Source organism: Corvus hawaiiensis, chromosome 6 (genome assembly GCF_020740725.1).
Source record: "Corvus hawaiiensis isolate bCorHaw1 chromosome 6, bCorHaw1.pri.cur, whole genome shotgun sequence".
NCBI classification, from domain to species: Eukaryota; Metazoa; Chordata; class Aves; order Passeriformes; family Corvidae; genus Corvus; species Corvus hawaiiensis.
Window position 1 is genome coordinate 5,008,582 of NC_063218.1, and position 24,490 is coordinate 5,033,071.

The window sequence follows — 24,490 nt, forward strand, 5'->3', positions numbered from 1 at the left end:
GCACGTTGAACTCTGCTTCTTTGGCCTTGAATCCTGTTTCTGCTTTTGGCCAAATCACTGGGTCTTGCTGCATCTCATCTGCAAGGGATATTCTCTGTGTGGATTGTACACAAACTTCTGCATTCACAGCCCTGAAGGGCTTGAGCAGAACAGCACCAGTGACTGTGCACAGCCAAGGTACACCATACATCCTTTTCCTTGCGAATAGCAAGGGTTGAAGTGTGTTTCCTGTGTCACAGCACCTCTGAAGGGGCTGACACGTCTCACCAAGCAGGTACAAATAATTGCTTTACACTGCACAAAGGCAGTCGAGGGCTAGGGACTGGCTGTTAAAATGTTTGTGGTGACACTGTGCCAGGCTCTGTGATGGGAATTCACCTTCGTGTAATTAATTCTGAGGCTCTGTCACTGAATCTAGTTCTCAGATAAAGCCGGTGTTAAATAGGCTCAAAAACTTGCCATGTCAGTCCACTTTGTACTTGAGAGGAGACATGTACCTCAGGGTAGGGGGAAGGGAGGGGAGGCAAATATGCTGATGACTGAGAGACACTGAGATATGCTGGTAATGGGGCCAGCCAAGAGGCAGAGAGAGAATAAATAAACATAATTTGGAAGTGACAGTCTGTCTGGCATTGTACTGCGGTCTGCTAAGATTTCTGTTTTTAAAGGATGCAGTAATTTAGTGAAAGCAATATGGTAAAAGGGCTCTGGTATTATCGATTAGCTTTGATCCATAAATTTCTGCTGAGCTCCTTGAAAATGCATGAGATAAGGATGCAGGATAGATGGAGGCCAGATCCAGACTGATGTGCAGGTCTCAATGGTGCTGGCACCACAAAATGTGACCTTAAAGACAACTAAAGTGGGAATGAAGGGGCTTTTACTAGTCTGTGGCAGGTTTTGATTGGGTATAAAACTAGTGAAATCATAGTAATCATAGAAAGCACTGAATAATTTGGGTTGGAAGGGACTTTACAGATCACCCAGTTCCCTCCTCCGCCAGTTCCATGGGCAGGGACACCTTCCATGACACCAGGCTGCTCCAAGCCCCATCCAACTCTCCCAGGGATGGGGCAGCCACAGCTTCTCTGGATAATAAATGAAACTGATCTTACTGAAGCCCTTCACATCCTCCTATGCTTTAGGGAGACTGTGTTGGGCTGCAGTGACAGGGAAGCCTGTTTAAAGGTGTCTCAGGACACGTGTGGATCACTGCAGAGATGGCCTGCTGAGCTGGCAGATGGAGGGGAAGCAGAAACAACCCAGACCAGTGGCTGGCAGAGCTGATGGGTCCCATCATGAACCATCATGAGTGTGGGCTATTCCAGTATCCCAATGCATCCCTTCCGTCACACGTTTGCTCTTGGTTTTAGGTGAGTGGGGTGCAACCCCTTGGGGCACTGGAAACCTCATTCCTTGCGATGCTCTCTCTACTTGAGGTTTCTTTGCAAGCTTAAGCTGGGCAGTGTTATCAGAAATGCTTATTCCCACTGGCAGACTCGAGCATCTGAGCCCTGTTTGGAGGAAATTCGACAGGTCAGGTTTCCATGGAGCCTGGAACTGGCAAGTGCATTGCAAGCTGCCAGCAAGCCTTTGCTGATTTTTCTTGGTGACCCTCCAGACAAGCACATTCTCAGATTCTGGTGATTCAACATTTTATTGCATCAGGGACCAGCTGTGGTCAGATTTGGCAAAGCCAATGGCTTCTTGCCAGCTGTCAGATCTGTGCTCAAGGCTGGAGTTTCTTCACAGAGGTTGTGTGAGGAACAGACTATCCCCTTCTCATGGTTCAGATGTAGAAGGGAAGCAGCTTATTTCAAGTGCCTGGTCTTGCAATGATCTCCAGAGTGCTCCAAGGGCAACCAGGGAAATTGTGGGCTTTTCTTTGGACCATCACTGCTTTCTCATAGGTTTTTACACTAGCTAAGCTCTCTCCCACAGTATCAGGTCCTTTTGCAGATGATGTCAGAGCTCTCTTGACTCATCCTCCCATGGAAGTCTGTACCCACCTGGCTCCAACCCAGTGACGTTTCTCATCCAAACATTGACTGTTTTTTCGGGATTAGGCCCTGCATGCTGGTCTTCAGTGGCTTGGGTCCAAACCCTAGAAATGTCCATGAGGAAATTTCTGTTTGTTTCAGCTTTGGACCTAGTGCCAAGTTCTCAGCACTGTGCTGAGTACGAGCCAGGATCCTGCTGGAGGCAGTATCTGATGCAGTACTATGTCACCCCTTTGGATTCCCTGTCTTCAGCTTTTAAACCCCAGAAAACGTGTTTTACTCAGCTCCCTAATGGTTATTCAAGAACACAAGATTGGAAGATGATTCCTTGAATCATCAAGGCTAATCTCCTGTTCCCTCTGGCAACCATGCCACTCAAATCCTTGCATAAATCTCAGTTTTGACTGTAATTAATCTGTTTGACCCTTGAAACCATAGCTAGGCTCTCATGCATGTTGCATGCTTTTTCTGCCCAACATGCAAGTATGTTGTAGAGTCTTTTCTAGCAGAACTTGGCTGCTCTCATTATCAGCTCACACCTTCTACTCCCACCCCATCTGTGCCTGGCACTATTTTCATGCATAATACATCGATCATCTGCAGCCTGGTAGGGGGGAAATCATCACTTCAAGTCACTTGTCTGAATTCAAGCCCCATATGAGCTATATCCTTTGCTGAATTCCATATCCATGGTTTGATATAAGGGACGGAAACCAGTGAGAAGATTTCAGGCTCCTCCTGTCTGCAAGGACACCAAAGCAAATATTGTATTTAAAAGCTTTTGAGAGCCCTATGGGCCACATTTAAAGCTGGTGGAAATCCATGCAAGCCTGAAGCACTCTTGCAGCAATGCCAGCTGATACCAGGCAAAGGATAAGGGCTCTGTTGTGTTTGCTTGTCTTGGTTTTCTGCAGTGCAAAGCCTCTCCTCTTTTACAGGTTGTCTTGTGAATATTTACTGATTTTCAACCATGCTGCTCTTCATTGACACCAGCATGGCTGGGAAGAGCACCAGTGTTTCATTCTGGAAGACAGATCTTCAAAGAGTAACGTACACTTAACAAACTTGATTTTGAAGTCTCTCAGGATGGCTTTGAAAACAAAGGCTCACATTCCAAAGTAGAAAGACCTTGGTTCCTAGTGGTGAAAGCTTCCTACCAGAATTATTCCCAGAGGCAGTACAGACTTTACATTTTGCCTCATCTAAATGCATTAGGAGGAGTATTAAATTTCACATGTGCTGCATGTTGATGTAATTCTCCTGACATGTCTGTTTGCACCATTATGAAATAAGGGATTTCCTTTTCCTTTCTTTCCACATTTGCCTTGCTCCCTAGGGATCTTAAGGATATGATCCATTGGCATGCAGGGATTATGCCTTTTACACAGAGGACTTAAAAAAAGCTTCGTCATTGTGCTAACAGAGGTCTCGGGACAACATCCTGCATTAGCAGTGCTTGATTCAGCTGACAACCTATGGCTGGGAGAGATCCATTAATCGTCCATGTCATGATCCCTCCAGGCCCTGCTCAAACTTTGTGAGGATGAACACTTTTGGTGCAGGAGAACCCTGAGGGTCTCTTCATGTAAAAACAACACCTCTGTGCCCAATCTGGCGTTTCCTTCAGTAATATTTTTTTTTATGTGGTGTTCAGGGGGAAGGATGTGTTTAAATAAAGAGCCCCCGAATATCGCCCCAGTTATCTGCAGGTACAAAGTTATCTCGTAGGGTGCTCTGCCACACTGCACACCCCTCTGCAGCCCTGGAAGGGTGACAAGCAGACAAGGTGACCCTTGGGTCCCACACCTCTGCTGTCTCAATGCTTGGCTCTGCTTGTGACTTTATTTGGCGTCACAGCTCCACACTGTGACAGGGACGATGTAAATGCCAGCTTTGAGCAGAGCTAGGGGCCTTTTCCTTCCCAATAAATTCTGAACGCACTTTGCAATCCTGTGGGCAGTAGGGAGAGGGCAGAGCTCAAGGGAAGAAGAGGCAGAGTTGGGATTTTGTAAGCCTTTTTTTTTCCTAACAGGCAAATTTAGATTGCTGAAAATCTAAAGTGCCATAAAATGAACTTAACAAGCCAAGAGAAATAGAGGAGACAACCAATTCCTTGATAAATCAACACTGACCTTACTACACAGACTTGAAGGCATGCTGCCTTCCATCTCTGGGGGATCCCACCTGTGCCTGTGCTCTCAGATCCTTTATACAGGGCTGATCACTCTGTTTCTCAGCTCATCAGCTGGATGGGACACAGGAATGTGTGCTGGAAGAGATCAATATGCATATGGTTAGAAAAGGCACTGGAGAACACACCTTGCTTTTACCTTCAGGTAAAGTTGTTGGCAAAGAGCCTGTTATTCTTAAGACCTAAAGTTATATAGATAAAGTTATATATATATAACTTTGTGTATATATATACATATGTAAAAGTAATGAGCACCTACACACAGGGAAGCACACATGTGGTCTACATCAGCATAATGTGCATACAAAATGCTTGCATGCACAGCTATAAACTACATTCCTTGATTTTTTCTGTGATTCGAGCACTTTATCCAGGTGGATTGGAAACCCTCCTGCCTGTCTGTCCCAGACAGGGGAACAGGGACTGAAGGAGAAGTCCTTCAAGTGGGGTTTTTCTGCATGGTTTGTGCTGTGCCTCTTTCTTGCTTGGATTGATGGTGACATCTGGAGGCTCTGTCGTGTGTGTGCACAGTTACTTTATAGAATCCTAGAAACATGTAATGGTTTGGATTGGAAGGGACCTAAAAGATCATCTTGTTCCAATCCCTTGCCATGTGCAGGGACATCCTCTAGACCAGGTTGCTCCAAGTCCTGTCCAGTTTGGCCTGGAAAAGGGCTGGGATGAGGTAGCCACAGCTCCTTTGGGCAACCTGTACCAGGGCTCACCACCCTCACAGGGAAGAATTTCTAATATCTAACCTAACCCTGCCCTCTGTCAGTTTGAAGCCCAATCCCCCTTGTCCTGTCACTCCATGTCCTTATAAAAAGTCCCTCTACAGCCAAAATGCACTTATTGTCTCAGCTGATGGACACATGTCCCTCAAGGGGGTTTACCTATTGCGTAGGCTGATCCCAAAAATCAGCCACTATCCCTAATCCCACAGGGGAGAGTGCTCTGCCTATCCTTCTTTATGCCCCTTCTCCTCACCTTGCTGTCACCACGTATGACAGATGGCCTTGGTGGGGGAGTGACAACATTTCTCATTTCTGCAACTCACTGCTCCACTTTTTTTGCCATTTGTGAAGTAAGTGTGGGCTTTGGGGGTTTTAGCATGAGTTTGCCATTCTCTGTTTTTGTCCTTGAACCATATTCACTGAGAAAACCATGTGCCAAAGCAGGGCTCTATATGGAAATTTCCAGTCATGCTTTTAACTTCCCAGAAGAGTGGCTAGAAGGCACCCTGGCTGCCACACTAAAGCCCTTCCCACTCTGGTATGGTTTAATCCTGTTCATTACTACAAATGCCAGTATGCAAATTTCACGCACCAAAAATTGTGCTTCTCCCGTGACATTCCTAGAGGATGTTTTCCACCTTCACCTCTTGGTTTGCCAAGGCAGGCTGAGCTCCTGTAGACATCTGTGAGATGATGACTGGGAAGTGTCGTTACCAAACCCCAGCCCTAAAAATTACCTGTCTTCAAGCAAAAAGTGTGGGCAGCTTGTATTCAGGCTTTTGCCCAGAGACCTGCTGCAAGCAAGGAGTAGCCTTTTACAACCACTGCTGGAAATTCCTCTTTTTGGCTTTCTCCTGGCAATTTTTGGCCATTTGGCATCACCTAATTGTGCTACCAGTGTTGTCACTACACTCAGCCTTTAAGCACTTTGTAGACCTTGTTGCTGGGCCATGTTTTCTAGGAGCTGCCCATGCATTTCTGGTACTGTAGTGAGCTCTGCTGCATCCATTCTTCATCCCATCACCAACCTGAAGGCTGTAAGGAAGACAGAAATACGGAAGGAAAGGAAGAAAGGAAAAATATATTTAAAAAAAAACATTTCAATGGGGTCACAATTTATGTGTTGGAATTTTATACTGGCAATTGGGAGACTGGCTGAAGTTCTGCAGATACTGGCATTAAACTCTAAATTATTTATATCTACTTTGGGGCAATGTACAGGCCCTGACCCCAGCATTGATTTGCAACAGACTTGCACAACAGAGATGCTGAATAGATCCCGCATGCTTTGTGAACACTGCTTGGATAGGGAGAATTGGTGTCCAGCAACTGGAAGGTGCCTATACTGGGCTTCTTGCATCTTTCTAATTGTCAGGCAGTGTGTATTTTATTTTAAGATTAATGCCTGGGCTTCTGAAGTTGATAATAGACTGATATCTGCTTAGGTTTCATCCTTGGTTTCCAGTAAATCTCCAAAGCCATTTTAAATTTAAGACCTTTTCTCCATGCCAAAAGATGAACAGTCATCTTTTACTTTTGAAAACTTTCACCTCAAACCACATTTGTTCTTTGAGAACATCAGCATCTTTCTGGCTAATCCCTCTCAAGGAAGCCATGAAGTTAAACTGTAAATTGCACCTCCCTTCATTTTTCAATGACTCATGCTTGTTATTATTATTGTTCTGCTTATCAGGCTATCTCTCTTTCTGGGGATGTATTATTTCATGCTTCAGCATCTCATCACAAAGTACATATGTAGTTTCCAACCACAAATGTAAGAGTAATTGAAAGAGAACTTTGGAAAGTGTTTATTCAGGAGACATGTCTCCTAAATCATGTCGAACTGGTAATCAAATGGATTCAATAATTGCCCTAATTTTAACTCAGCATAATGAGTCTTTCCAAACCCATGGTGGAGAACTACCCTAACTGAGTCCAGAACCTCTTGTGATAGTAAATGCTGAGTTTTCTAAACAGATTTGAGTTCATGTTCTGTGTTGGAGGTGAGACTGTCTGCAGGAATGCAAGAGCATGGGCAAGGCTCTGGAGGCAGAATTTTTGCTCCCCCCAGCTTTTTAGCCCCAGAATGGCTAAATATTGACTTTACTAGTAATGCAGTGAAGTCAGTGTTGCCCCAGTGTTGCCCAGACATCCATGTGAGGGATCGCAAAGGATCCCCTTCCTCACAGTGTGAGACCTGGTGTATAACCTATGTTCAAGATCACTTTGAATCCTGCTAGAATGGTACAAGGGACTTGGCTGGCACCAAAACCTGGGGGTTTTATTTCTTTGGATGTGATCATGAGGGATGGATTACAAACAAGCCTTTGCAGAGTGATTAGTTACGTTTGTTAAACCAGTTCTGAGCTGGATCCAGCCTTTTGGTCACGAGTCGGGTGAGAAAGCACAAGTCCAAGTGTGACAGAGTGGAAAACAGCATGTGTGTGGCCCATGCTTAGCAATGGCTGTAAAAAACTTATCCCACTGGCTGTGTGATATTATATTAGCCAAGGAAGGTGTTCCACTGCTTTGAGTCGTGTCTCTGCTTCCAGAAAAAAATAATCTCTCCAAAAGAACTGGCTATTAATTGAGGGAGACCTCAAACGATCCCTTACAGCCCTCATACTAATTAAAGACAGATCAAAGTGTAGTTTCTCCTGTTCTCTCTGGAGGCAATTAAAATTTCTGAGGGGAAAAATAATTCCTCATGTCTTTTGCTTGGTTTCAAGTGCAGAAATGCACACTGTTTCCTAGCTGGCAGCAAAGATGTGGGTGATGTATGAGGAGCAGCACAGACTGAATGCAGGAACATGCTGCTGCCATTTAATCCTAGATAATATATTTCACAATCTTACTCCTGGAGTTTTTCAGCAACTGGTTTAATGTATTGGAAAGTACTTGGCTTGCCTTGGAAATGTTTCCCATTTGAAAACAAGCTGCAGTGGGAGAGCTGGCAGTTGCACAGGAGGCTGCTGCATGAAAACTGGATTTCCCCGTGTGGTGCAGTGGGAATGGGTCACAGCGAGGGCTTTGAGCAGCTCCCAGAAAAGGCTCCAGGCTGCACAGATCTGCCAGTGGAGAATCCTTCTGCTTGGTCTCCAGAGGATTTCTGTCACTTTGTCACTTGGAAGAACAGGGATTTTGGAACAGATTTATTCCTGGTTTCTGTCCCTTGGGCAAGGAGAACGTGCAGAAGAAGAGCAAAGCCTGGCTTATACTCATGAATTAAAAATCTTGGGATTATTTTATATCTCCAGATGTGGAATAGAATCTCTGCTCTAATTCTGCTCTCAATTCAAGTCTATTTTTTTTTTAACCTCAGCAACTACAGAATGAATGCCTGGGTCTAGTTTATCAGTAAGCAATACCAGGACACCTGGTCCTGGCTGAGAGAGCCAGAGGTCTGATGCATGAGTTCGGGTGATACACTGAATTTTCTCTGGGGCCCTGTTACCTGCACAGGAATCAACAGTTCCTCCTCCCAAGGGTGATGTGAGGACAAGTTCTTCTGCTGTTGCGCGATGCTCTGAGGATGATAATGCTGGAAAAGGCTGCTTGCTCCAGCCCTGGAGAGATTTGTTACTGTGCCTAAGCCCTTCTGGAGACAGATTTATCATTCAGCTTAAGAACGAGGAACAATATCACATCCAAAAAAGTTGTTCTCCCACCCTGGCTCGCAGCTTTCCCAGGCTTTCCCCTTGCCTTTCCCAGCACAGAGGACCACACACCCTTTGGTGCTGGTTCTTCATTCCACATATCTGCACCTCTTATCTCCGCCCCTCGTGCTGCATGAGGCACTGCCTGCCCTCCAGGCTGCTGCAGAGTGGGCCAGCCCCACCAGGCCCCAAAGCCTGCACCCAAACCTGCCTTTTTGCACATTTTTTCCAGACCAATCCCTTTCCCTGTGGGAGAGGGGGTGGGAATGTGTGCCTTGACCCTGCAGCAGATATTATGAAGAGGAAGCTTCTGCACAGAGCACATGATGGGAGGGCACCCCACCATTGGCACCTTGCGTGCTGCCAGTGAGGATCCTTCACATGATGGTTTGCTGGCAGAAAGGCATCACATCCCCAGGTGGCCTCCACAAAGCTGCCTCAGTGTGGGTATAAGGCAGGGACCTTGGCTGGACCAGTCTGAGGTGCCCATTCCCATCTCTTTCTGGAGAATGAGGCATTTTTTAGCCTTTTGCAAGCTCGTGAGAATGGGATAAAAATACAGGTCGGTGTCCTCTGGTTCCCACTGATGCCATAGGTTTTAACTTTTATATTTTTCAAATTCTGTACTCCCTAGTGTGTAACTCTGAAGTTTCTTGTAGCCTGTTAATTTCTGCCCTCTCATGCCAGGTAGATATAACAAAGCCTCTCCAGGCCTGCTCTCCAAGGACACCCAGACTGTCCTAGGGCCAAAATGTGTAAACCAACATCTTAAGAGGGGGGTGAGCTTGGGGAAATTACATCATTAGCTGAAGTTTTAATTGGAGAATTAACCCTGATATGCAAGTGAACCAAACCTATAAAAGGGTGAAGAACTCGTGGCCTTTTGTCCCTCTTGGGGTCCATCTTGGCAGTAGCCTCTGGCTCCCCAGGGGTACCTTTGAAGGCCTTTCAAATAAATACCTGCCTTACTCCCTTACTCCTGTCTAGTCTCTGTTTTTAGATGGCCACTTCAGGCATCATCCCTAACAAAACTGAGCTGCACAATGGGAGGTGGAGTAAAGCTACCCAAACCTGGCAGGGAGGTGAAGGGAAAGGGTCTGCAGCACACAGCCACTGGAGGGCACAAGCAGCAAAGCTAAGACCCTTCTCCAAAAGGCCTCTGCAGGAATAAGGATTTGTGAATGGACAGCCTACTATCTCAGAGCAGTTGAGTTTCTCCTAAGACGTTTTATCTTTTTTTTTTTTCTTCTTTTTATCCTTGTGGATGTGTTTTCTGTGTTCCCAGGCTGGCATCTACAGTTGAAAGGACACCTCAGTTCCTGGTGCCTGAAGGAGGACAGCCTCACGATGGCCATTCCTGGCTAATGTTTCCTGGATCCCTTGGCCTTGGATGACTTTTTCATTCCCTCTGTGCCACATCCTTACCCAGAAGCATGGCAGGAGGAATGAGTTAAAAAGTGAATTACCTGGAAATAGCTACACAGGACAGATCAACTCCTGGAAGTGGGAAGTGCTTGGGTTTCAAGGCTCATTGCTAAACACCCACCACGGCAAAGGAAAGAGAATTTGTCTTATTTTGCTCCAAGAGCCACTGCCTGGCTCTGTGCTTCTTGTTTACAGTCAGAGTCCACAGGATATCTGTCTTGCCCTTCCTGAAATGTCTAAAAAAAGCATCCTCAGTTGCTCTGTGTTGCAATGGGACATCAGCAGCTTGTTCCAGGGCTGGGTTGTGTTATCTGGCACAACAGGGAGCAAGTGGGACAGTGAGAAGAAGTTGAAGAAACCCTCCATTAGGTCTGGGTGACATCAGACACCAGGAACTGGCATGGAAGGAATTATGAGAGGCTGTGCAAAAAGACTATTGCTCCCCAAGGCAGGACCATCCCCCCTAAATCAGCCCTGACAGTCCCTACATTAGACTGGGAGTGGGGTTAATGATCCTTCTAGGAAGGGCTGGGAAAAAAAGAGAACAGAATGATGCCTGGAAAATAATAATGTGGGTTAATGCTTGGTGAGAGGGGAAAACAGAGAGGTGAAGAGATCCTTGCCTGGGAGCATCCAGCTGCTTTCTCTGCCTGGCTCTGGTGTTGTCTTGTGCCAGCAACAGGATTCTGGCTTGTACAAGGACCGCTGTGCCCTATGGTACCCCTGCTACCCTTCCTTGATTTCAGTCAGGTTTTGTTCCTGCTGCCTCATAAAGGTTTACTGACAGTGAGACATATGAGGTGAGAAGTCAGCCTTGAGGGTAACACTGGAAAATAATTTGTGGAGGGAAAGAAAGTACATATTTGGTTAGGTCTACATGCCAGGTCTTGAACCAGCAGAATTGCATTGGCAAGAAGCATGGCTCTGTTTGACTGAAATAGTAATGAATCCAACTTCAAGGCTGATTGCATCTTTATGACCTGAAATTGCTTTACAGCTGTAATTTATTCTCACTTTCATGCAGGAATAACTCTGGCATGGGCTGGTCATGCTGTAACTAACACCGGGAGGTTGAGCAAAGAAGAATTATTCAGTCTGAAAAAACAGGAGCTTGAGAGGCTCACAAAAACCTGTCAAGTGACAGGTTCAGCACTGTCAGAGTGAGGGACTTGTGTACTAAAGCTATGGACTGCCATGTGGGGGTCCTGTGGGCGCTGATGCAAGTTCAGCATTTGGGCAAATTCATGGACTTTGATGTAGAGAGACCCCACGTCCTCTTTGGGCAGCCTTGTGCCACCAGCTGCTGGAAGAGGGGTTGGCCCCCTGTGCTGGGGCATGGCAGAGCTGCCTGATCCTTGCACTGCTGGGGAACACATTAGGCATCGTCAGAGACGGTGTTGGATTGGACTGATTTTCGCTGTGATCACAGACACACACGGGATGTTTCACCTCTATGACTGTGTCTGCCCCAGCTGCTTTGCCAGCTCTTCAGGGTTGGGTTTTCATGCACTTTTGGCACACAGAAGGCCCGTGACACAGAGATCAACTCTTTGAAGGTCAGCATCTTCACCCAGAGATGGCCTGCAAGCCAGACAGCACGTCTGAAAAACCACACCCAGATCTGACATCCTTTTTTTTAACCTTATTGAAGATTTAGACACCACTCACACTTGGAAAGCCACAGCACCACAGAATCATTGCTAAATGGCTTTATAGTTCCTATGGAATCCAAACACAGCAGCAAGGACATCTCCCTTCAACCTGGTCTCTGTTCTTATAAAAAGCTTATAGAATTAAATGACTATAAAAATTGAACTAAAGATATGAGTTTATGTGTTCTTTATAAACACCATCAGACAGGTTTTTCAGAGCCACAGGGATAAAAGCTGAAACTGCCTTTATTCATCTCAGTATAAAACAGGAAGTGGTAGAATCAATCATTTCTAACACGCTAACCTTTTCATAACCCTGTCCATTAGATGATTCTGGCGTCTCTGAACTGAGCTCAGGCCATGTCATTTAAACATGTCTTTCAGACCATAACACCTTATCCAATATGATGGCTCAAGTCAGGCATCTATTAAGTTATACACCCTTATTTCTTCTTCCAAAGGTGCTATGCAATGCCTCAAAAAAGCTTGTGCATGTCAGTTCCTGGAAGAGACATGGTTTCTTGCAAGCTGCAAAATCCAAATAGAACCAGCAAGCTCCTCCATGCCCCTCCTCTGCATTTTTGTGAAAACACCTTAAAAACACCTTGCAAAGCAGGTGCACTTCTCAGGCTGTTAGCACAACTGAGCTGCAAACTGAGGAGCAAATTTCTTACCATTAATATTCAGGCTTAGTGTAACTGTAAGTCTTGAGTTCTAAAAGGTCATATCTCAGCAAAAGGTAGGAGAAATTTTATTTCTATGGGGATTTCTTTAGAATAATTAACTAGCAATTCTCCAATGAAGAATTCAATTCTCACATGTTATGGCAATAGTTTTGTTATTATAAAACACTTCTTTTTCATTTTTTGTGTGTTCAGAATCTGCTGTTAACGACTCCATTTTCTGTGCATCCCCTCCAGCATGTGGTGGTAGCAGTTCTTCTTCTGGAATGAATTGAACAGGCCAGCATCTTCTTTGCTGGCTTCCTACATTGTCCTTACTCACCTTTCCAATTTGCTGGAGATCCTTGACAATTATTTTTTCAGTGTCTTCTAGTACTGTTGTCAATAAATTAAACAGCAGAGCAATCCAGGCAAGGCCAAAAAGAATCCAAATGGCCACGAGCACTCGATAGTAGGAAAAGTATTTCCTGTCAGACTGTTTACCTGAAGATAAGGGGATAGAAAGAAGGAGAAAATTAAAAAGTTAAAATTGCCTTGCCAGTGTAAAGTGGAACAGTCTAATGAATTCATCAATATGTTTTATAGTGAGTACTTTAAGATTACTTTTTCCATTGTAGTGGAGACTGTCAGCTCCATAGCATTAGGTTAAGGCTGGGCAACTCTCTTCCTGTTGCAATAAACTGATATATGCAATAAACATGATACAAATATGCTGGCCTGTCAAATGACACACAGGGATTGAAGCAAATAATTCTGTGACTGAGGTGAATTATCATCAGAGAAGGATATTTTTTCCCCCTTACTGCATATCAATCCCAGTTCAACTGCTGCATGCACAGGTAAATGAAATAATGTGGGAAATAATGTTCAATTGTATTGTATTGTCTTGGAATTACTCCCAAAGCAGAAAAGCAGAGCACAGTGGGCCACTGTAACCACACAACCATTAAATTATTATCTGGGTTATTGTAATTCCCTGTATTTCTATAGAGTGTGATTGTAACCTAATAAATATTTCCTTTAAATTACAGGTACCTGCGATCATACAAAGAGAGTACTTGCAATTCCTACCTCGCTTTTGAATGGCTTCAGGAGCTTCCTTCATTAAAAAAACTAGTGACTGATGAGAATTCACTGACACATGCCAAGAAGAGAACTTTCTGTGCTGGAAACCAGTGGACCAAAGCTTATTTCATGCAGTCTGATCCTCTTAGCATCAGCCAGGATCTCACACCCGCTGTTCTGCATGGGTCATTTCGTTTGATCCCTCACATGTCAGGAACCCACCCCAAATGTACAGAGAGCATTTGCTCCCACTGAACTTGGCCCCACACAATGTTTCATCATGACACAGATGCTGTGGCCCCGGCACCTGCAGGAACACTTGGTGATAATGCTTATGGATTGCTCTAAGCCACTTCCAAGGGTGACTTCACGTAATTGGCAACACAGCAAAGTGCGTGGACAGGGAGATCACCACAAACCTCGTGGTGAACCTGCCCAGAAGGAGCCCAGGTGCTGGCAACTCTTTTCAAGTCCTTCAGTGCCCTGTACTGCATAGATCAATGTGCAAGATTTTTGCTCTTTATTATCCCAGAGCTCTGGAAATGAGACAGCAGTGGGCAAGTTTGTCCTCACGGATAGGTATCCAACAGCTGCTTCTTTTTATTCTGCTGGACTTGATTGGCAAAGGGATTCTCAGCCTCAAAGCATCTCCTTGTTATGCTCTTATCTGGAGTTCATGATGTGGGGTTAACAAAGTCATAAGTCATATCTTTGTAATGTTAACCCAAAATTGGACTTCGGCAGTTTACAATGCACAGGGGGTTTCACCCTAGAGGTATCTCCTATAGATAACATGTATTCCCAGCAGTTAAACCCAGTCTGAGCCATCTTCCTAGCATGTCTCCCTATCCCCAACAGGCTCAGCTACAAACCAGTTTTGAATTACTAAAATGCAAATCAGCTCAAACCTGTTCTGTTCCACTTGGCCAGTGCAAAACCATTTGTCATCTGTAAGCAATTCTCAGTGCATAATTCTCAGACCAGTCATTGATTCGGCTCGCTTCACTGTGAAGATGTGAAGTATTAAACTTATCCATATTTTATTACTGTTGTTAAGGCCCATTAAGCTAAATACTGGCACGGAAAAATATTTTAGCTCCAGTTAAGTCATCCTAACAAAGATGAAATCATAGAGCCATGAGGCCTATCTAATTGTTGTTTTAAAATAACAATTAAAAAGTTAAAATACAATTAATTGTATTTATAAAGCAATACTGCTGAAGAGGAGGAAAGTGCTATGGAAGTCATGGTTTTCAGGATGTGACTTGCTATCATTATTGTAAAACCCCTGTGATTTGGACAAGGAAAGACAATGCCACATTTTGATGCTCAGTTTTTCTCCTGCATGGCACCAGCCCCTCTCCACCTTTCTGTATTGCAGACTATTTCGAGGAATAGATTTTGAGAAATTATGGTCAGCAGTGACACATCAGTGTCTAGAAAAGTTTGAGGGCTTCCTCTGTCAAAGTCATCAGCCTTATGTAAGAAATCCTTCCAATGCTCCAAGGCCTGTCTAGCACCTCTGCAAAGCTTGAGAGCCTGGGGTTTGTTGTGTGGTGGATGTCTGTCCCCCACAAAGGCATGTGAGGCTTCCAGATCCTCTGTGGGGACAGCACTAGTGCTCAAATATTAGCTACATCGTCCTTCACATATCCCCACTGAGGAGAAGTTCAGGCTGGCAAGATGCTGGCAGGACAGGTTCTTGTAGAAAAATCTTGGATCCTCCATGGAGTCCAGGTGCTTTACTGCTTCTTGTGTGGATGCTGATTTATCTCCTGGTGATTATTCTGCAGTTCCTCTGGAAACTTATTTCATGGAGTGTATTTTGTCCAGTGGATCCACAGAAATGTTTTGAGAAGCATTCCAGCATGCTTGAGTTCAGCTTAAAGAGTTTTTCTTTAGGGGAAATCCTAAACTCTGGCACATGAGGATAGAAAACCTCCAGAGATACTCAGGAGACTAAAGAAGGCCACTTTTGCAGTGATGTATATATTGAAGCTCTACTTCTAATAGTGTGAGTAGATTTACCCACACATTCCCATGATTGGGATTTCCACCTCTCAGTCTGTTGTGTAAAGTCATATATTCTGAAACGTGATCATTTATTTCTTCACTCTACACTGTGAAACATAACTCTTAGATGGCTAAAGCAGTGATATAAGCCTTGTTTTGTATGACTGTCATCAACTGTTCCCTCTTGGTAACAAAAATTCCCAGGCTCATTGAATTCTCCCCCTGCACTTTCCCTCTCCTCACCAAAATACTTGTCTTCTTTGTACCCCAAAGCACCTCATTTCCTTATATTTACATTATTTAGTGCTTTTATCAGCACATACAATCCCAGAGAAATGAGTACTTCCCCCAGAATTATACAAGGCAAAGACTAGTCAAAGACTCTGACAGATTTTTTCCTACGGTACATTCAGTCAACCCATGGGAATTACAGTCATTATCCTGGTGTTTTGACATGCTTCCTCTCTGGAATCAACCTTACCTACTACATAATCTCCAAAGCCAATGGTGCTGAGGGTGATAAATGCAAAGTAAATTCCTTCGCTGTAGGACCAGCCCTCTGTTATCTGGAAGAAGACTGATGGCAAGCACAGAAAAACCAGGATCCCCGTGGCCAGGAAGAACAAAAGGGTCAGAAATTTGATCTTCTTCTGAAAAATAAACCAGTTCAATTCGAATCATGATTTGAAGCACAAATAAGCTATATATAATAGTGGCTATTCAAAGTGGGTGGCTATCTAGGACCACAGGGACTGAAGGATTTCTGCTGAGTGCTTTTCCTCTGGATATGCCTTAACCTTGCTTGGAAGCAGGGGGAAGCAGGTGTTATGGGTGTTGCATGTCCACAGCAACCCTGGAAGATGTAGTCTTTTATCTGATTGTATCAATGACCATGACTGTAGGAGGAATTCCTATCTAATGACATTTACCAGAGTCAAATCATTTCCAGTTATCACAAGGCAACTTCATTTTTAGTTTTCAGGTATTTAGAGTTGGCACCAAAAGAACGTTCAACTTTTCCTGGGAAAGTAGTCTTTTTTTATAAAACATAATTGCACCATTTCTGACAGTTACTGACTTTATTTCTCATTACATCAATGCCACAACTTGGCTCCTACCCAGTGGATATCTTACTATAAGAAGAATTTTAACTAATGAGCTCTTGATAAAGAAGAGCCTGGACAGTGACTTTTGAGCCATTCTAATTCCCAGCAGTCATGAAGAAGCTTTGACTAGAGAAAAAGCTTGTTATATGTAAAGATTTATCATCCAGACATGCATAGCTTTTACATATAGAATTTTCTAAATCCAGATAACCTGGAAATTAATGGCAACTGTTGGATAACTTTTCATGCCTTCATGCATTGTGTACATGCTTGAGTCTGTATCTGATTGAGCCCTATAGTCTATTTAAGTTTGCCAGATATGACAAGAAATTCAGCAATCTGAACAGGGCTATCTGTCGCAATCATACCTTGTCCTGAAAGAGAATTACAGTGGGAGACATAGAAAAGCTATTCTCGCTTCCTCAGCAGTGCTGAGAGAAGGGGAGGAGCTGCAAATAAAATGGGGCATAAATCAGACAAGAGACATCCTGTCTGTAGCTTGTTACAGGTGTCTCCTCATCTTTCAGCAGCCGGGCTCAAATGGACAACTTCAGCCTGACGCTTCCTTTCAGTCAAAGTTAAGGGTAGAGAGGGACTGAAGGACTGGGTAGTTAGGAAGGGTAACACACTATGCATTGAGTCAATATCCATTGAAACCTCTACACCTCACCTAATTTTTACAGCTTTTCACAGCTCACCTGCTTTTTGCTGCCTCAAGGTGAGATGCTTAACCACCCTTACTGGTTTTAAAGGGATCCATGCACTTCCCTAGGGTGTTAGCTCCTGAGATAAATGTCTCACCAAGTGGGGTGGGATGCTCACTCTCTCCACTGATTGCTGAAGGGGGCTGGGTGTCTGCCATCTAAGTGGGAAGACAAAATGCATCCCTTTCTTTGAATATCTCCTCAATGGCTGACAGGTCTGCTTAGCTCAGCAAGGGAAGAATGTCTCTTTTCTTGTCCTAGCACAGTGTCTAACCCAGCATGAGAACAAATGTAATTGAGGATAAGGCAGCATAAAACTTGAGAAAAACACTAGAAATGAGCACATAACTGTGCCCAAGTAAGTAAAACCAGTTACCTTTCTCATTCCTTTCTCGTACAGGAATTTCCCCAGCTTCGTACAGAGCAGTGAGAGCATCTTACCGACACGGTGCAGAAAAACAATGTTCAGAGGGATTCCAAAAAGAGCAAAAAACACACAAAAGATCTGTCCCCCAGCAGTTTTAGGATGTAATGTGCCATAGCCTATAAAAAAAATGATGGGTCAGAGGAGATATTCCAAAGAACTGGAGCAATCCACAGTCACATTCTCCCCTATCCCAATCCAGCCTGCCTTTGACCCTAATAGAAGTGTCTAGTGCTTCTCAGCCCAAATGCACTCTTTTTTCCTCTGAAAAAAGCAGCAGGCAGATGAAGTGGTTCACCCTGCATGTTTGGGGGAATGCAGGGAGCACTGTGTGTTCCCAACACAGCCTTAATGGGAACAAAAATACAATCAAGAAGCAGTTATGGGAAACATGCTCTGCCCTGCGATAAATACATGGGAAGTCAGAAAATAGAAGTCTGAAGATCTGGAAGACATCAGGGCTGGAGTCCCAGGCTGCTAGAATCACAGGCAGCCATCTCCAGCTTCTTGTCAATCTGCCTGTGTGTTAGTGACCTCCCTGGCTAAATCCCAGGAAGTTGGTATGTTCAGACACTGACTCCAGTCCCAAGGCAGCGCAGTGTGCATTAGAATAGATGGTGCTAATTAGTCCAGGCCTCGCTGGTGGCTGACTTATTCATGCCAGAGAGATATTTCTCTTAAAGTCCTACTAAGAGAGGATTTATGTAAGTAGTGGGACAACTCCAAACATGTCGTTTAGTCTCGAGACTCTTGGACCCCATGAGGAATATCCCTGAGTGCAAGAGTGCTGAACTTTGTGTATGTCTTTACGCTATCAGTGACCCTGGGAAAAGGCATTTCCCAAGCACAGTTCATCTAAAGGCATCCATTACTTGGAAAATGCAATGTTTTCTTTGGGGGAAAAGACAAAACAACTGAGTGATTTTTTTGGCTACTAGATCCCCAAATGCATGAGCTGTCTTGTGCTCCCTGTTGCATAAATATTCCATTTTCATTTAAAAAAAGCTGGTGAAGAGGAGTGGAAGTACCTGATGTACCTTCATAACAGACCTTTGTGATGAAGGAGCAGAGAAAAAGGCAGGTTTGGACATTTCCTGGGACAGCCTGTGTTCCTGCACTGGTTTTGGCTGGGAGAGAGTTAATTTTCATCATATTAACTGGTATGGGGCTGGGACCTGAATTTGTCCTGGAAACAGTCTTGCTAATTCAGAGATGTTTTGTTGTTGCTTTGTAACCCTTGCACAGAGTCAAGGCCTTTTTTGCTCCTCACCCCCACCTCACCAATGAGGAGGCTGGCACAGGTGGACTCAGCTGACCATAGGGACATTTAAAACATGGGGGAATAAGAAGGAAGTGGGAAATATTCAGAGTGATGGCTGCTCCTCTGCTGCTGCACTAGACAGGCTGAAGCTCCAGTGTGAACTTGAGTCAAAGGGGCTGTGACCTGTGGATGAACCCATGTGGGAGCAGGGCATCCTGAAGCATCTGTGGGTCTGGATAAGACCAAGCCAGAGCAGGTACATTTCAAAGTGCATGTGGCCATGGTTATGTCTGTGCCACAGCAGGTGCACCTCTGAAGGGATTGTGGCCCAGGGATGAGGCCCTGCTGCAGCAGGTACTCTGATCATAGAACCAGAGAATATGGTGAGTTCAAAGGGACCCATCTGGGTCATCGAGTCCAGCTCCTGGCCCTATGCTGAACACCCCAAGAATCCCACCCTGTGCCTGAGAGCATTGTTCAAATGCTTCTTGAACTCTGTCAGGCTTGGTGCTGTGACCACTTCCCTGGGGAGCCTGTTCCAGTGCTCATTCACCTTTTGGGTGAAAAACCTTTCCCTTATATCCAACCTAAACCTCCCCTGACATGACTTGAGGCCATTTCCTCGAGTCCTGTCACTGGCCACCACAAAGAAGAAATCAGTGTCTCCCCCTCCACTTCCTCTCATGGAGATGTTGAAGACCGCAGTGAGGCCTCCCCTCAATTTTCTCCAGGCTGAACAGACCATGTGTCCTCATCTGCTCCTCATAAGGCCCCTCCAGACCCTTCTCCATCCTCATGGCCTCCTTTGGACACTCTCTAATACCTTAATATCTTTTCTATTTTGTGTTGCCCAAAACTGCACACAGCACTCGAGGTGAGGCGGGAAGCATGGGAACCTGTGTGTGAGGCCAGGCTGGAGCAGCTCAAAGCTGCTCAAACCCACGACAGAGCAGGAACACCTGCTCACAGGTAAGTCCTCATTTGGAGCAGATACAATCTAAGGGATCACAGTCTGTGGAGAAATCCAAGCTGGAGTAGAGCAAAGGGAAGAGTTCATTGCACTGTTAAATGATACAACCTGGCTCAAAGGGGCCAGGGGTGGAGATTGTAATGGAAATACCTTTAAATTGTTGTAACCCATGATTTAAGTTGCATGTTATGGGAATTACTAGAGCAGGAGCCAGGGGAACCAGAGGAGGAGAAGCCTGGCAAGAAGCAGCTGGAGTGCAGCAGTGACCCGACCTGAGCTGGCTTTGGTGCTCATTAATTCCCCCCAACACATCTCCTCTCCTATCCTGAGTGACCACTTTAGCAGATTGATCCCAAAGTCATGGGCTAAACCAACTCATTGGACATTTGTGGACCTTTATGGACATTTTTCAGACATTTCACAGGGGCAATCTGTAGACTAAGGGAATAGTATCCGTGTATTACATTAAAAGATGGGAAGAGTGGTGTTGAGTAATGAAAATATATTGGATACTGTGAGACCTGAGCATGATCTAAATGCTATGAAATGGGGGGGGGGGGGGGTGGGGTGGGCTGGCTTTGGCTGAAATACAGTTAATTTTCCTTGGGTTTGTGCAGGAAACAGTGATGCTAATTCAGAGATGTTTTAGTTTCTGGTTTGCAGTGCTTGCACAGAGTCTGCTCCTCACCCCAGCCCACCAGTGAGGAGGCTGGGGGTGCACCAGGAGGTGGGAGAGGATACAGCTGGAACAGCATTTGCCTTTTGCCTTTCCATTTGTTTTTCCTCCTGGCATATTACTAACTGAATATGTGAATTAACAGCTCAAAACAGGTTATGGAGACAGTGCCCAAGCCCCAGAAGGATTCACTTCTTTCCTTACATTTTTTTATGCTTTACAGCACTCTCAGATTTAAAGCCTGGAATAAACACCAGGAAAGTGAAGTTTATATCTCACCCACAAATGTTAGCAGAGTGAACATTTTAACAGATGGCTTGAAAAGAAGAAACAAGTGGGAAATAATAGGAAAGGCTACTGATTCTTGACAAGCCAAAATAATGCATGAACAGCTGTGCAGTAGTAAGGTCGTAGGACCAAGTCCATGCCTGCTTGCCACCCATGACAATGAAGCATTGGAGTTTTTATCCTGAAAAGCATCATTCATTCATGTCCTAAAAACCAGACATAATAAGCACCACTCACACACAAGCACACATAAATGGAAAGCATTAGACCTACCTATTGTGGAGACAACTGTGCCTGCAAAGAAGAAGGAGTTACTGAAATCCCAGTTGCTTTCTTCAAACTGTGATTCATTTCCAACAGGGTATACTCCATTTTGAATGGCTTCAATCAGGTTCTGGGAGAGAAAGCAAAGTTTAGTATTATTATGCCTGATTTTCTCAAGTGCTTGCTGCAAAAATACAGGTTTAGCTCCTTTCCTGTGAGTACCACTCACCTCACTTCAGAGGTAATCTGACACTATTCACACCTTCACCTCCAAGGCTGGGAAGCCATTATCCAGTGGTTTTGAGTATTCAGCTTCTGCCCTGTTTGTGCTGACTGCTCTAGTGGGTGTTTGGAGAGAAATTGTTTCTCTTAGTGTGGCCAAGGACCTTGTTTCTTTCAGGCCAAGTAGCTTGGAAAATCATGATCCTGTGGGTGACTAGGATGTGGCAGAGCACTGGCTTAAGGGACGGGGGGTGGCTGGTTGCTAGATTTGGACTTGCCCTCAAGATGGCAGTGGTGGATCCAGGATCTGTTTGCCCACCTGTATGAGCAGTGACTCGGATCCCTCCTAGGGGTGCATCAGTGTATTGGTAAGTGTCACAGAATTAAATTCAGAGAAAGTCCGTTGATTTGCAAAGCCTGACATACACACTCTTCTCCAAACTGCATGCAGGAATGCACATGCACAAATTTACATATTTACACACGCATTCGCAAAGCTGCCTTTGAGAGGAGGTTGGAGGAACATCTGTCAGAGATGGTTTGGGTTGATGGCTTGGGTTGCCCTGCCATGCAAGGCTTGAGTAGATGTTTCTTCCACACTTCTTCAGTGCTATCATTTATCACTTTATGCATTTTCAGACTCTTCCTTGGTTTTAATTCTAAGTCCCGTTATTTTTTATCTCTTTTTTTTTTTTAAAGTTAAAAGGAAATTTATAAAGCAAACAGTATCCAGTTGTCCCTGTCTTCAGCAAACAGAGAACATTGGACTGGACATCTGGAAGGCAGGCTGTTTTGTACAGAAACAGCTGAGATAAAATCCAGGACAGAGCCCTGCCAGAAGCAGGACATGTGCTGGAATAAATTGCACCAGCAAAGTCTTCCTCCCAGCTTCTTCCCTAACTATGTTTTTTGCTGTTGTCTCAGAAAATCAAGGCTAACAAAAATCATTTCCACAGCTATTGCACAAAGATTTGTCTTAGAAGCTCATCTTTCTTTTTTACCTTCTCTCCTACCCATAAAAAACAACCAAGGTGAAGAGGATGCATTCATGGGTGAAGCAGGGGCTGAAGGGCTGAATTGCTGGTTGTGCTATTAGAAACACCAGTTCTCCCCCGCATTTCCTTATCCTGTGAACTGGCCCATTGCGAGCTCCATTAGTTTTCCACGAGGAAATGCTTCCAGCAAGGCTTGCACTCCTCATTTTCTCCTGCATTATAGCAGATAGAGCTATGAAATACCCACGTTGAAGAGACAGCCATATTCATCTTCATCTTCCCGTGCCATGATCAGAAACATTTTCCCCTGGCCGGGCTACCTGTTTCACTTCTGCAGCATCCTCAAAAACTAAACTCTGATCATGCCACCCTCCTTGTAGTTATTTGGAGGGTTTTTTGTTGTTTTTTTTTTCCATACAGACCTTTCCTTACTGTTCCTTTGTGCTGTGACTGTTGTAAAGGGTAGCCACACCTATTCGTTTCAGACAGCCTCATTTTTCTTGCCATGCTACCCATTGTTTATGAGCACAGCTCCACTGAAAGCAGAATCAATGGGAGGCAAGACCCAAAAAAAACAGGATATTGTGGGATGGGAATTCTTAATAGCTAACACACACAAGGTTTTGTCCAGCTACACAAGCGGTATTTACCATCAGAGTGAGCTGCCTGCTCAGACTAGAGAGGGGTTTGCTGGAAGCATCCAAGTGACCACAAAAAGCAGTGAGAGTTACCTGTGTAGGAAACAACATCTGATGGGGAAACAGGAAGGAGAAAGGATTTCCACAGGGCTCCACTTACCTTCATGAACTGCTCCATCTCTGCCACCGTGAGCTGCGTGAAGTTCTGCAGAAAAGCCTCCTTCATCTGGGCAGCTGCCATTTTCTCCTGCTTCTCGGCGGTCCTCTCCAGTGCCTGGAACACGGCAGCACCCACCAGCAGGTAGACAAAGTAGCTGGCCACCAGCAAAGCTGTCTGCAGCTTGCCACTGCACATGGCCTTCAGTGCGACACAGCAGGGGATGGGGAGCGAAAGGTGACGACTGTAAATCCCTCAAACTCCTGGGAAGCCTCCCCCGGGCAGGAAGAGCCCTCCCAGCTCTGGTTTCCGCTGGAATCCTGCACTGGCAGGGACAGCGAGCTGCCAGATGCATTCATTGGGAAGTTGGGGGAAAAAAAAACAACACCACAACAAACCCAAGCTCCCCCCCCCCCCCCCGCCGAGAAAAAACTTTCCACTCTATGGGCTGCAAGTTGTTTAGGGATTTCCTCTTGTCTGTGAAACTCTCCCTCACTGAGTTCTCAGAAAAAGTGGGTCAGGATTTGAGGAGCTGGCAGGTGGCCATCAAAAGGCTCTGGGGACAGGTGAGAATAGTCTGTAAGGGGTCCTCAGTGAAGTTTGCTTGAAAAAACATTGTTTGCCCTCCTGTGTCTCCTGCTGAGTCCAAGAACTGGACAAGGCTCTGATCCCAGGAGCTCCTTCTTGCCCTGTGTTCGGGAGCAGCCTCAGGGAAATGCAGCTGGCCTGTTCTTTTGGACTTTGCTTGCCCACTTGCAGCACAGGGCAGGGTCATGCAGCCCTGCAGAGTCTCAACACTCAGAGTAAAACCTTGGACACACAGGCAAATGGCTGTGGGTTGCAAATGTGACAAATCTGAACAGGTTCTTCTGCCAACAATTCCTGTGCAGTGCATCCAAGAGAATACACTACACTGGTACCGGATGCACAGTTAGATGGATAAAAAAGTGGCTCTGCCATCAGATCCGTGGAGTCATAAAATCATAGAATTGTTTGGTTGGAAAAGACCTCTAAGACTATCAGACCTGGTGCTTAGGGACATGGGTTAGTGGTGGGCTTGGCAGTGCTGGGTTAATGGTTGGACTCAATGATCTTAAGGGTCTTTTCCAACCGAAGTGACTGTGATTCTCCATTACCTACAGCAATGTAGCATCTGCTGATTTCAGAAGGATGGTTCTCATGCATCCAGAAGTCACTTATGTAATTGTCAGAGCCTGTTCCCATCAGTTTCAAGGAGAATTTGGGTGCCACTGAGAAGAATTTGTAGGGTGGGGGCAGGAAGCCATTGAATGAAGACGTTGATTTTGGAACAGACAGCAGACAGGTCTGACAGCTGCACCATGGACATTGTTAATATTCATTAACT

The 24,490-nt window shown here is 45.0% G+C and overlaps 1 protein-coding gene across 2 annotated transcripts; it reads right to left on the reverse strand.

Annotated features, from left to right (window-relative positions):
* Positions 1–11,886: 11,886 nt before the first annotated feature.
* Positions 11,887–23,453, reverse strand: LOC125328072 (potassium channel subfamily K member 16-like). 2 transcript variants are annotated; one of them, XM_048308287.1, is made up of 5 exons: positions 23,128–23,453; positions 21,122–21,242; positions 17,606–17,772; positions 15,901–16,066; positions 11,887–12,824 (listed from the first exon to the last, which is right to left on the reverse strand). In XM_048308287.1, exons 1-5 carry the CDS (start codon positions 23,320–23,322, stop codon positions 12,466–12,468), a joined length of 1,008 nt encoding a protein of 335 aa, XP_048164244.1. In that variant the 5' UTR covers positions 23,323–23,453; the 3' UTR covers positions 11,887–12,465. The 2 variants fall into 2 exon arrangements, with proteins under 2 accessions (XP_048164244.1, XP_048164243.1); XM_048308286.1 differs by having other exon boundaries at positions 15,901–16,069; positions 23,128–23,452.
* Between the last annotated feature and the right edge of the window lie 1,037 nt (positions 23,454–24,490).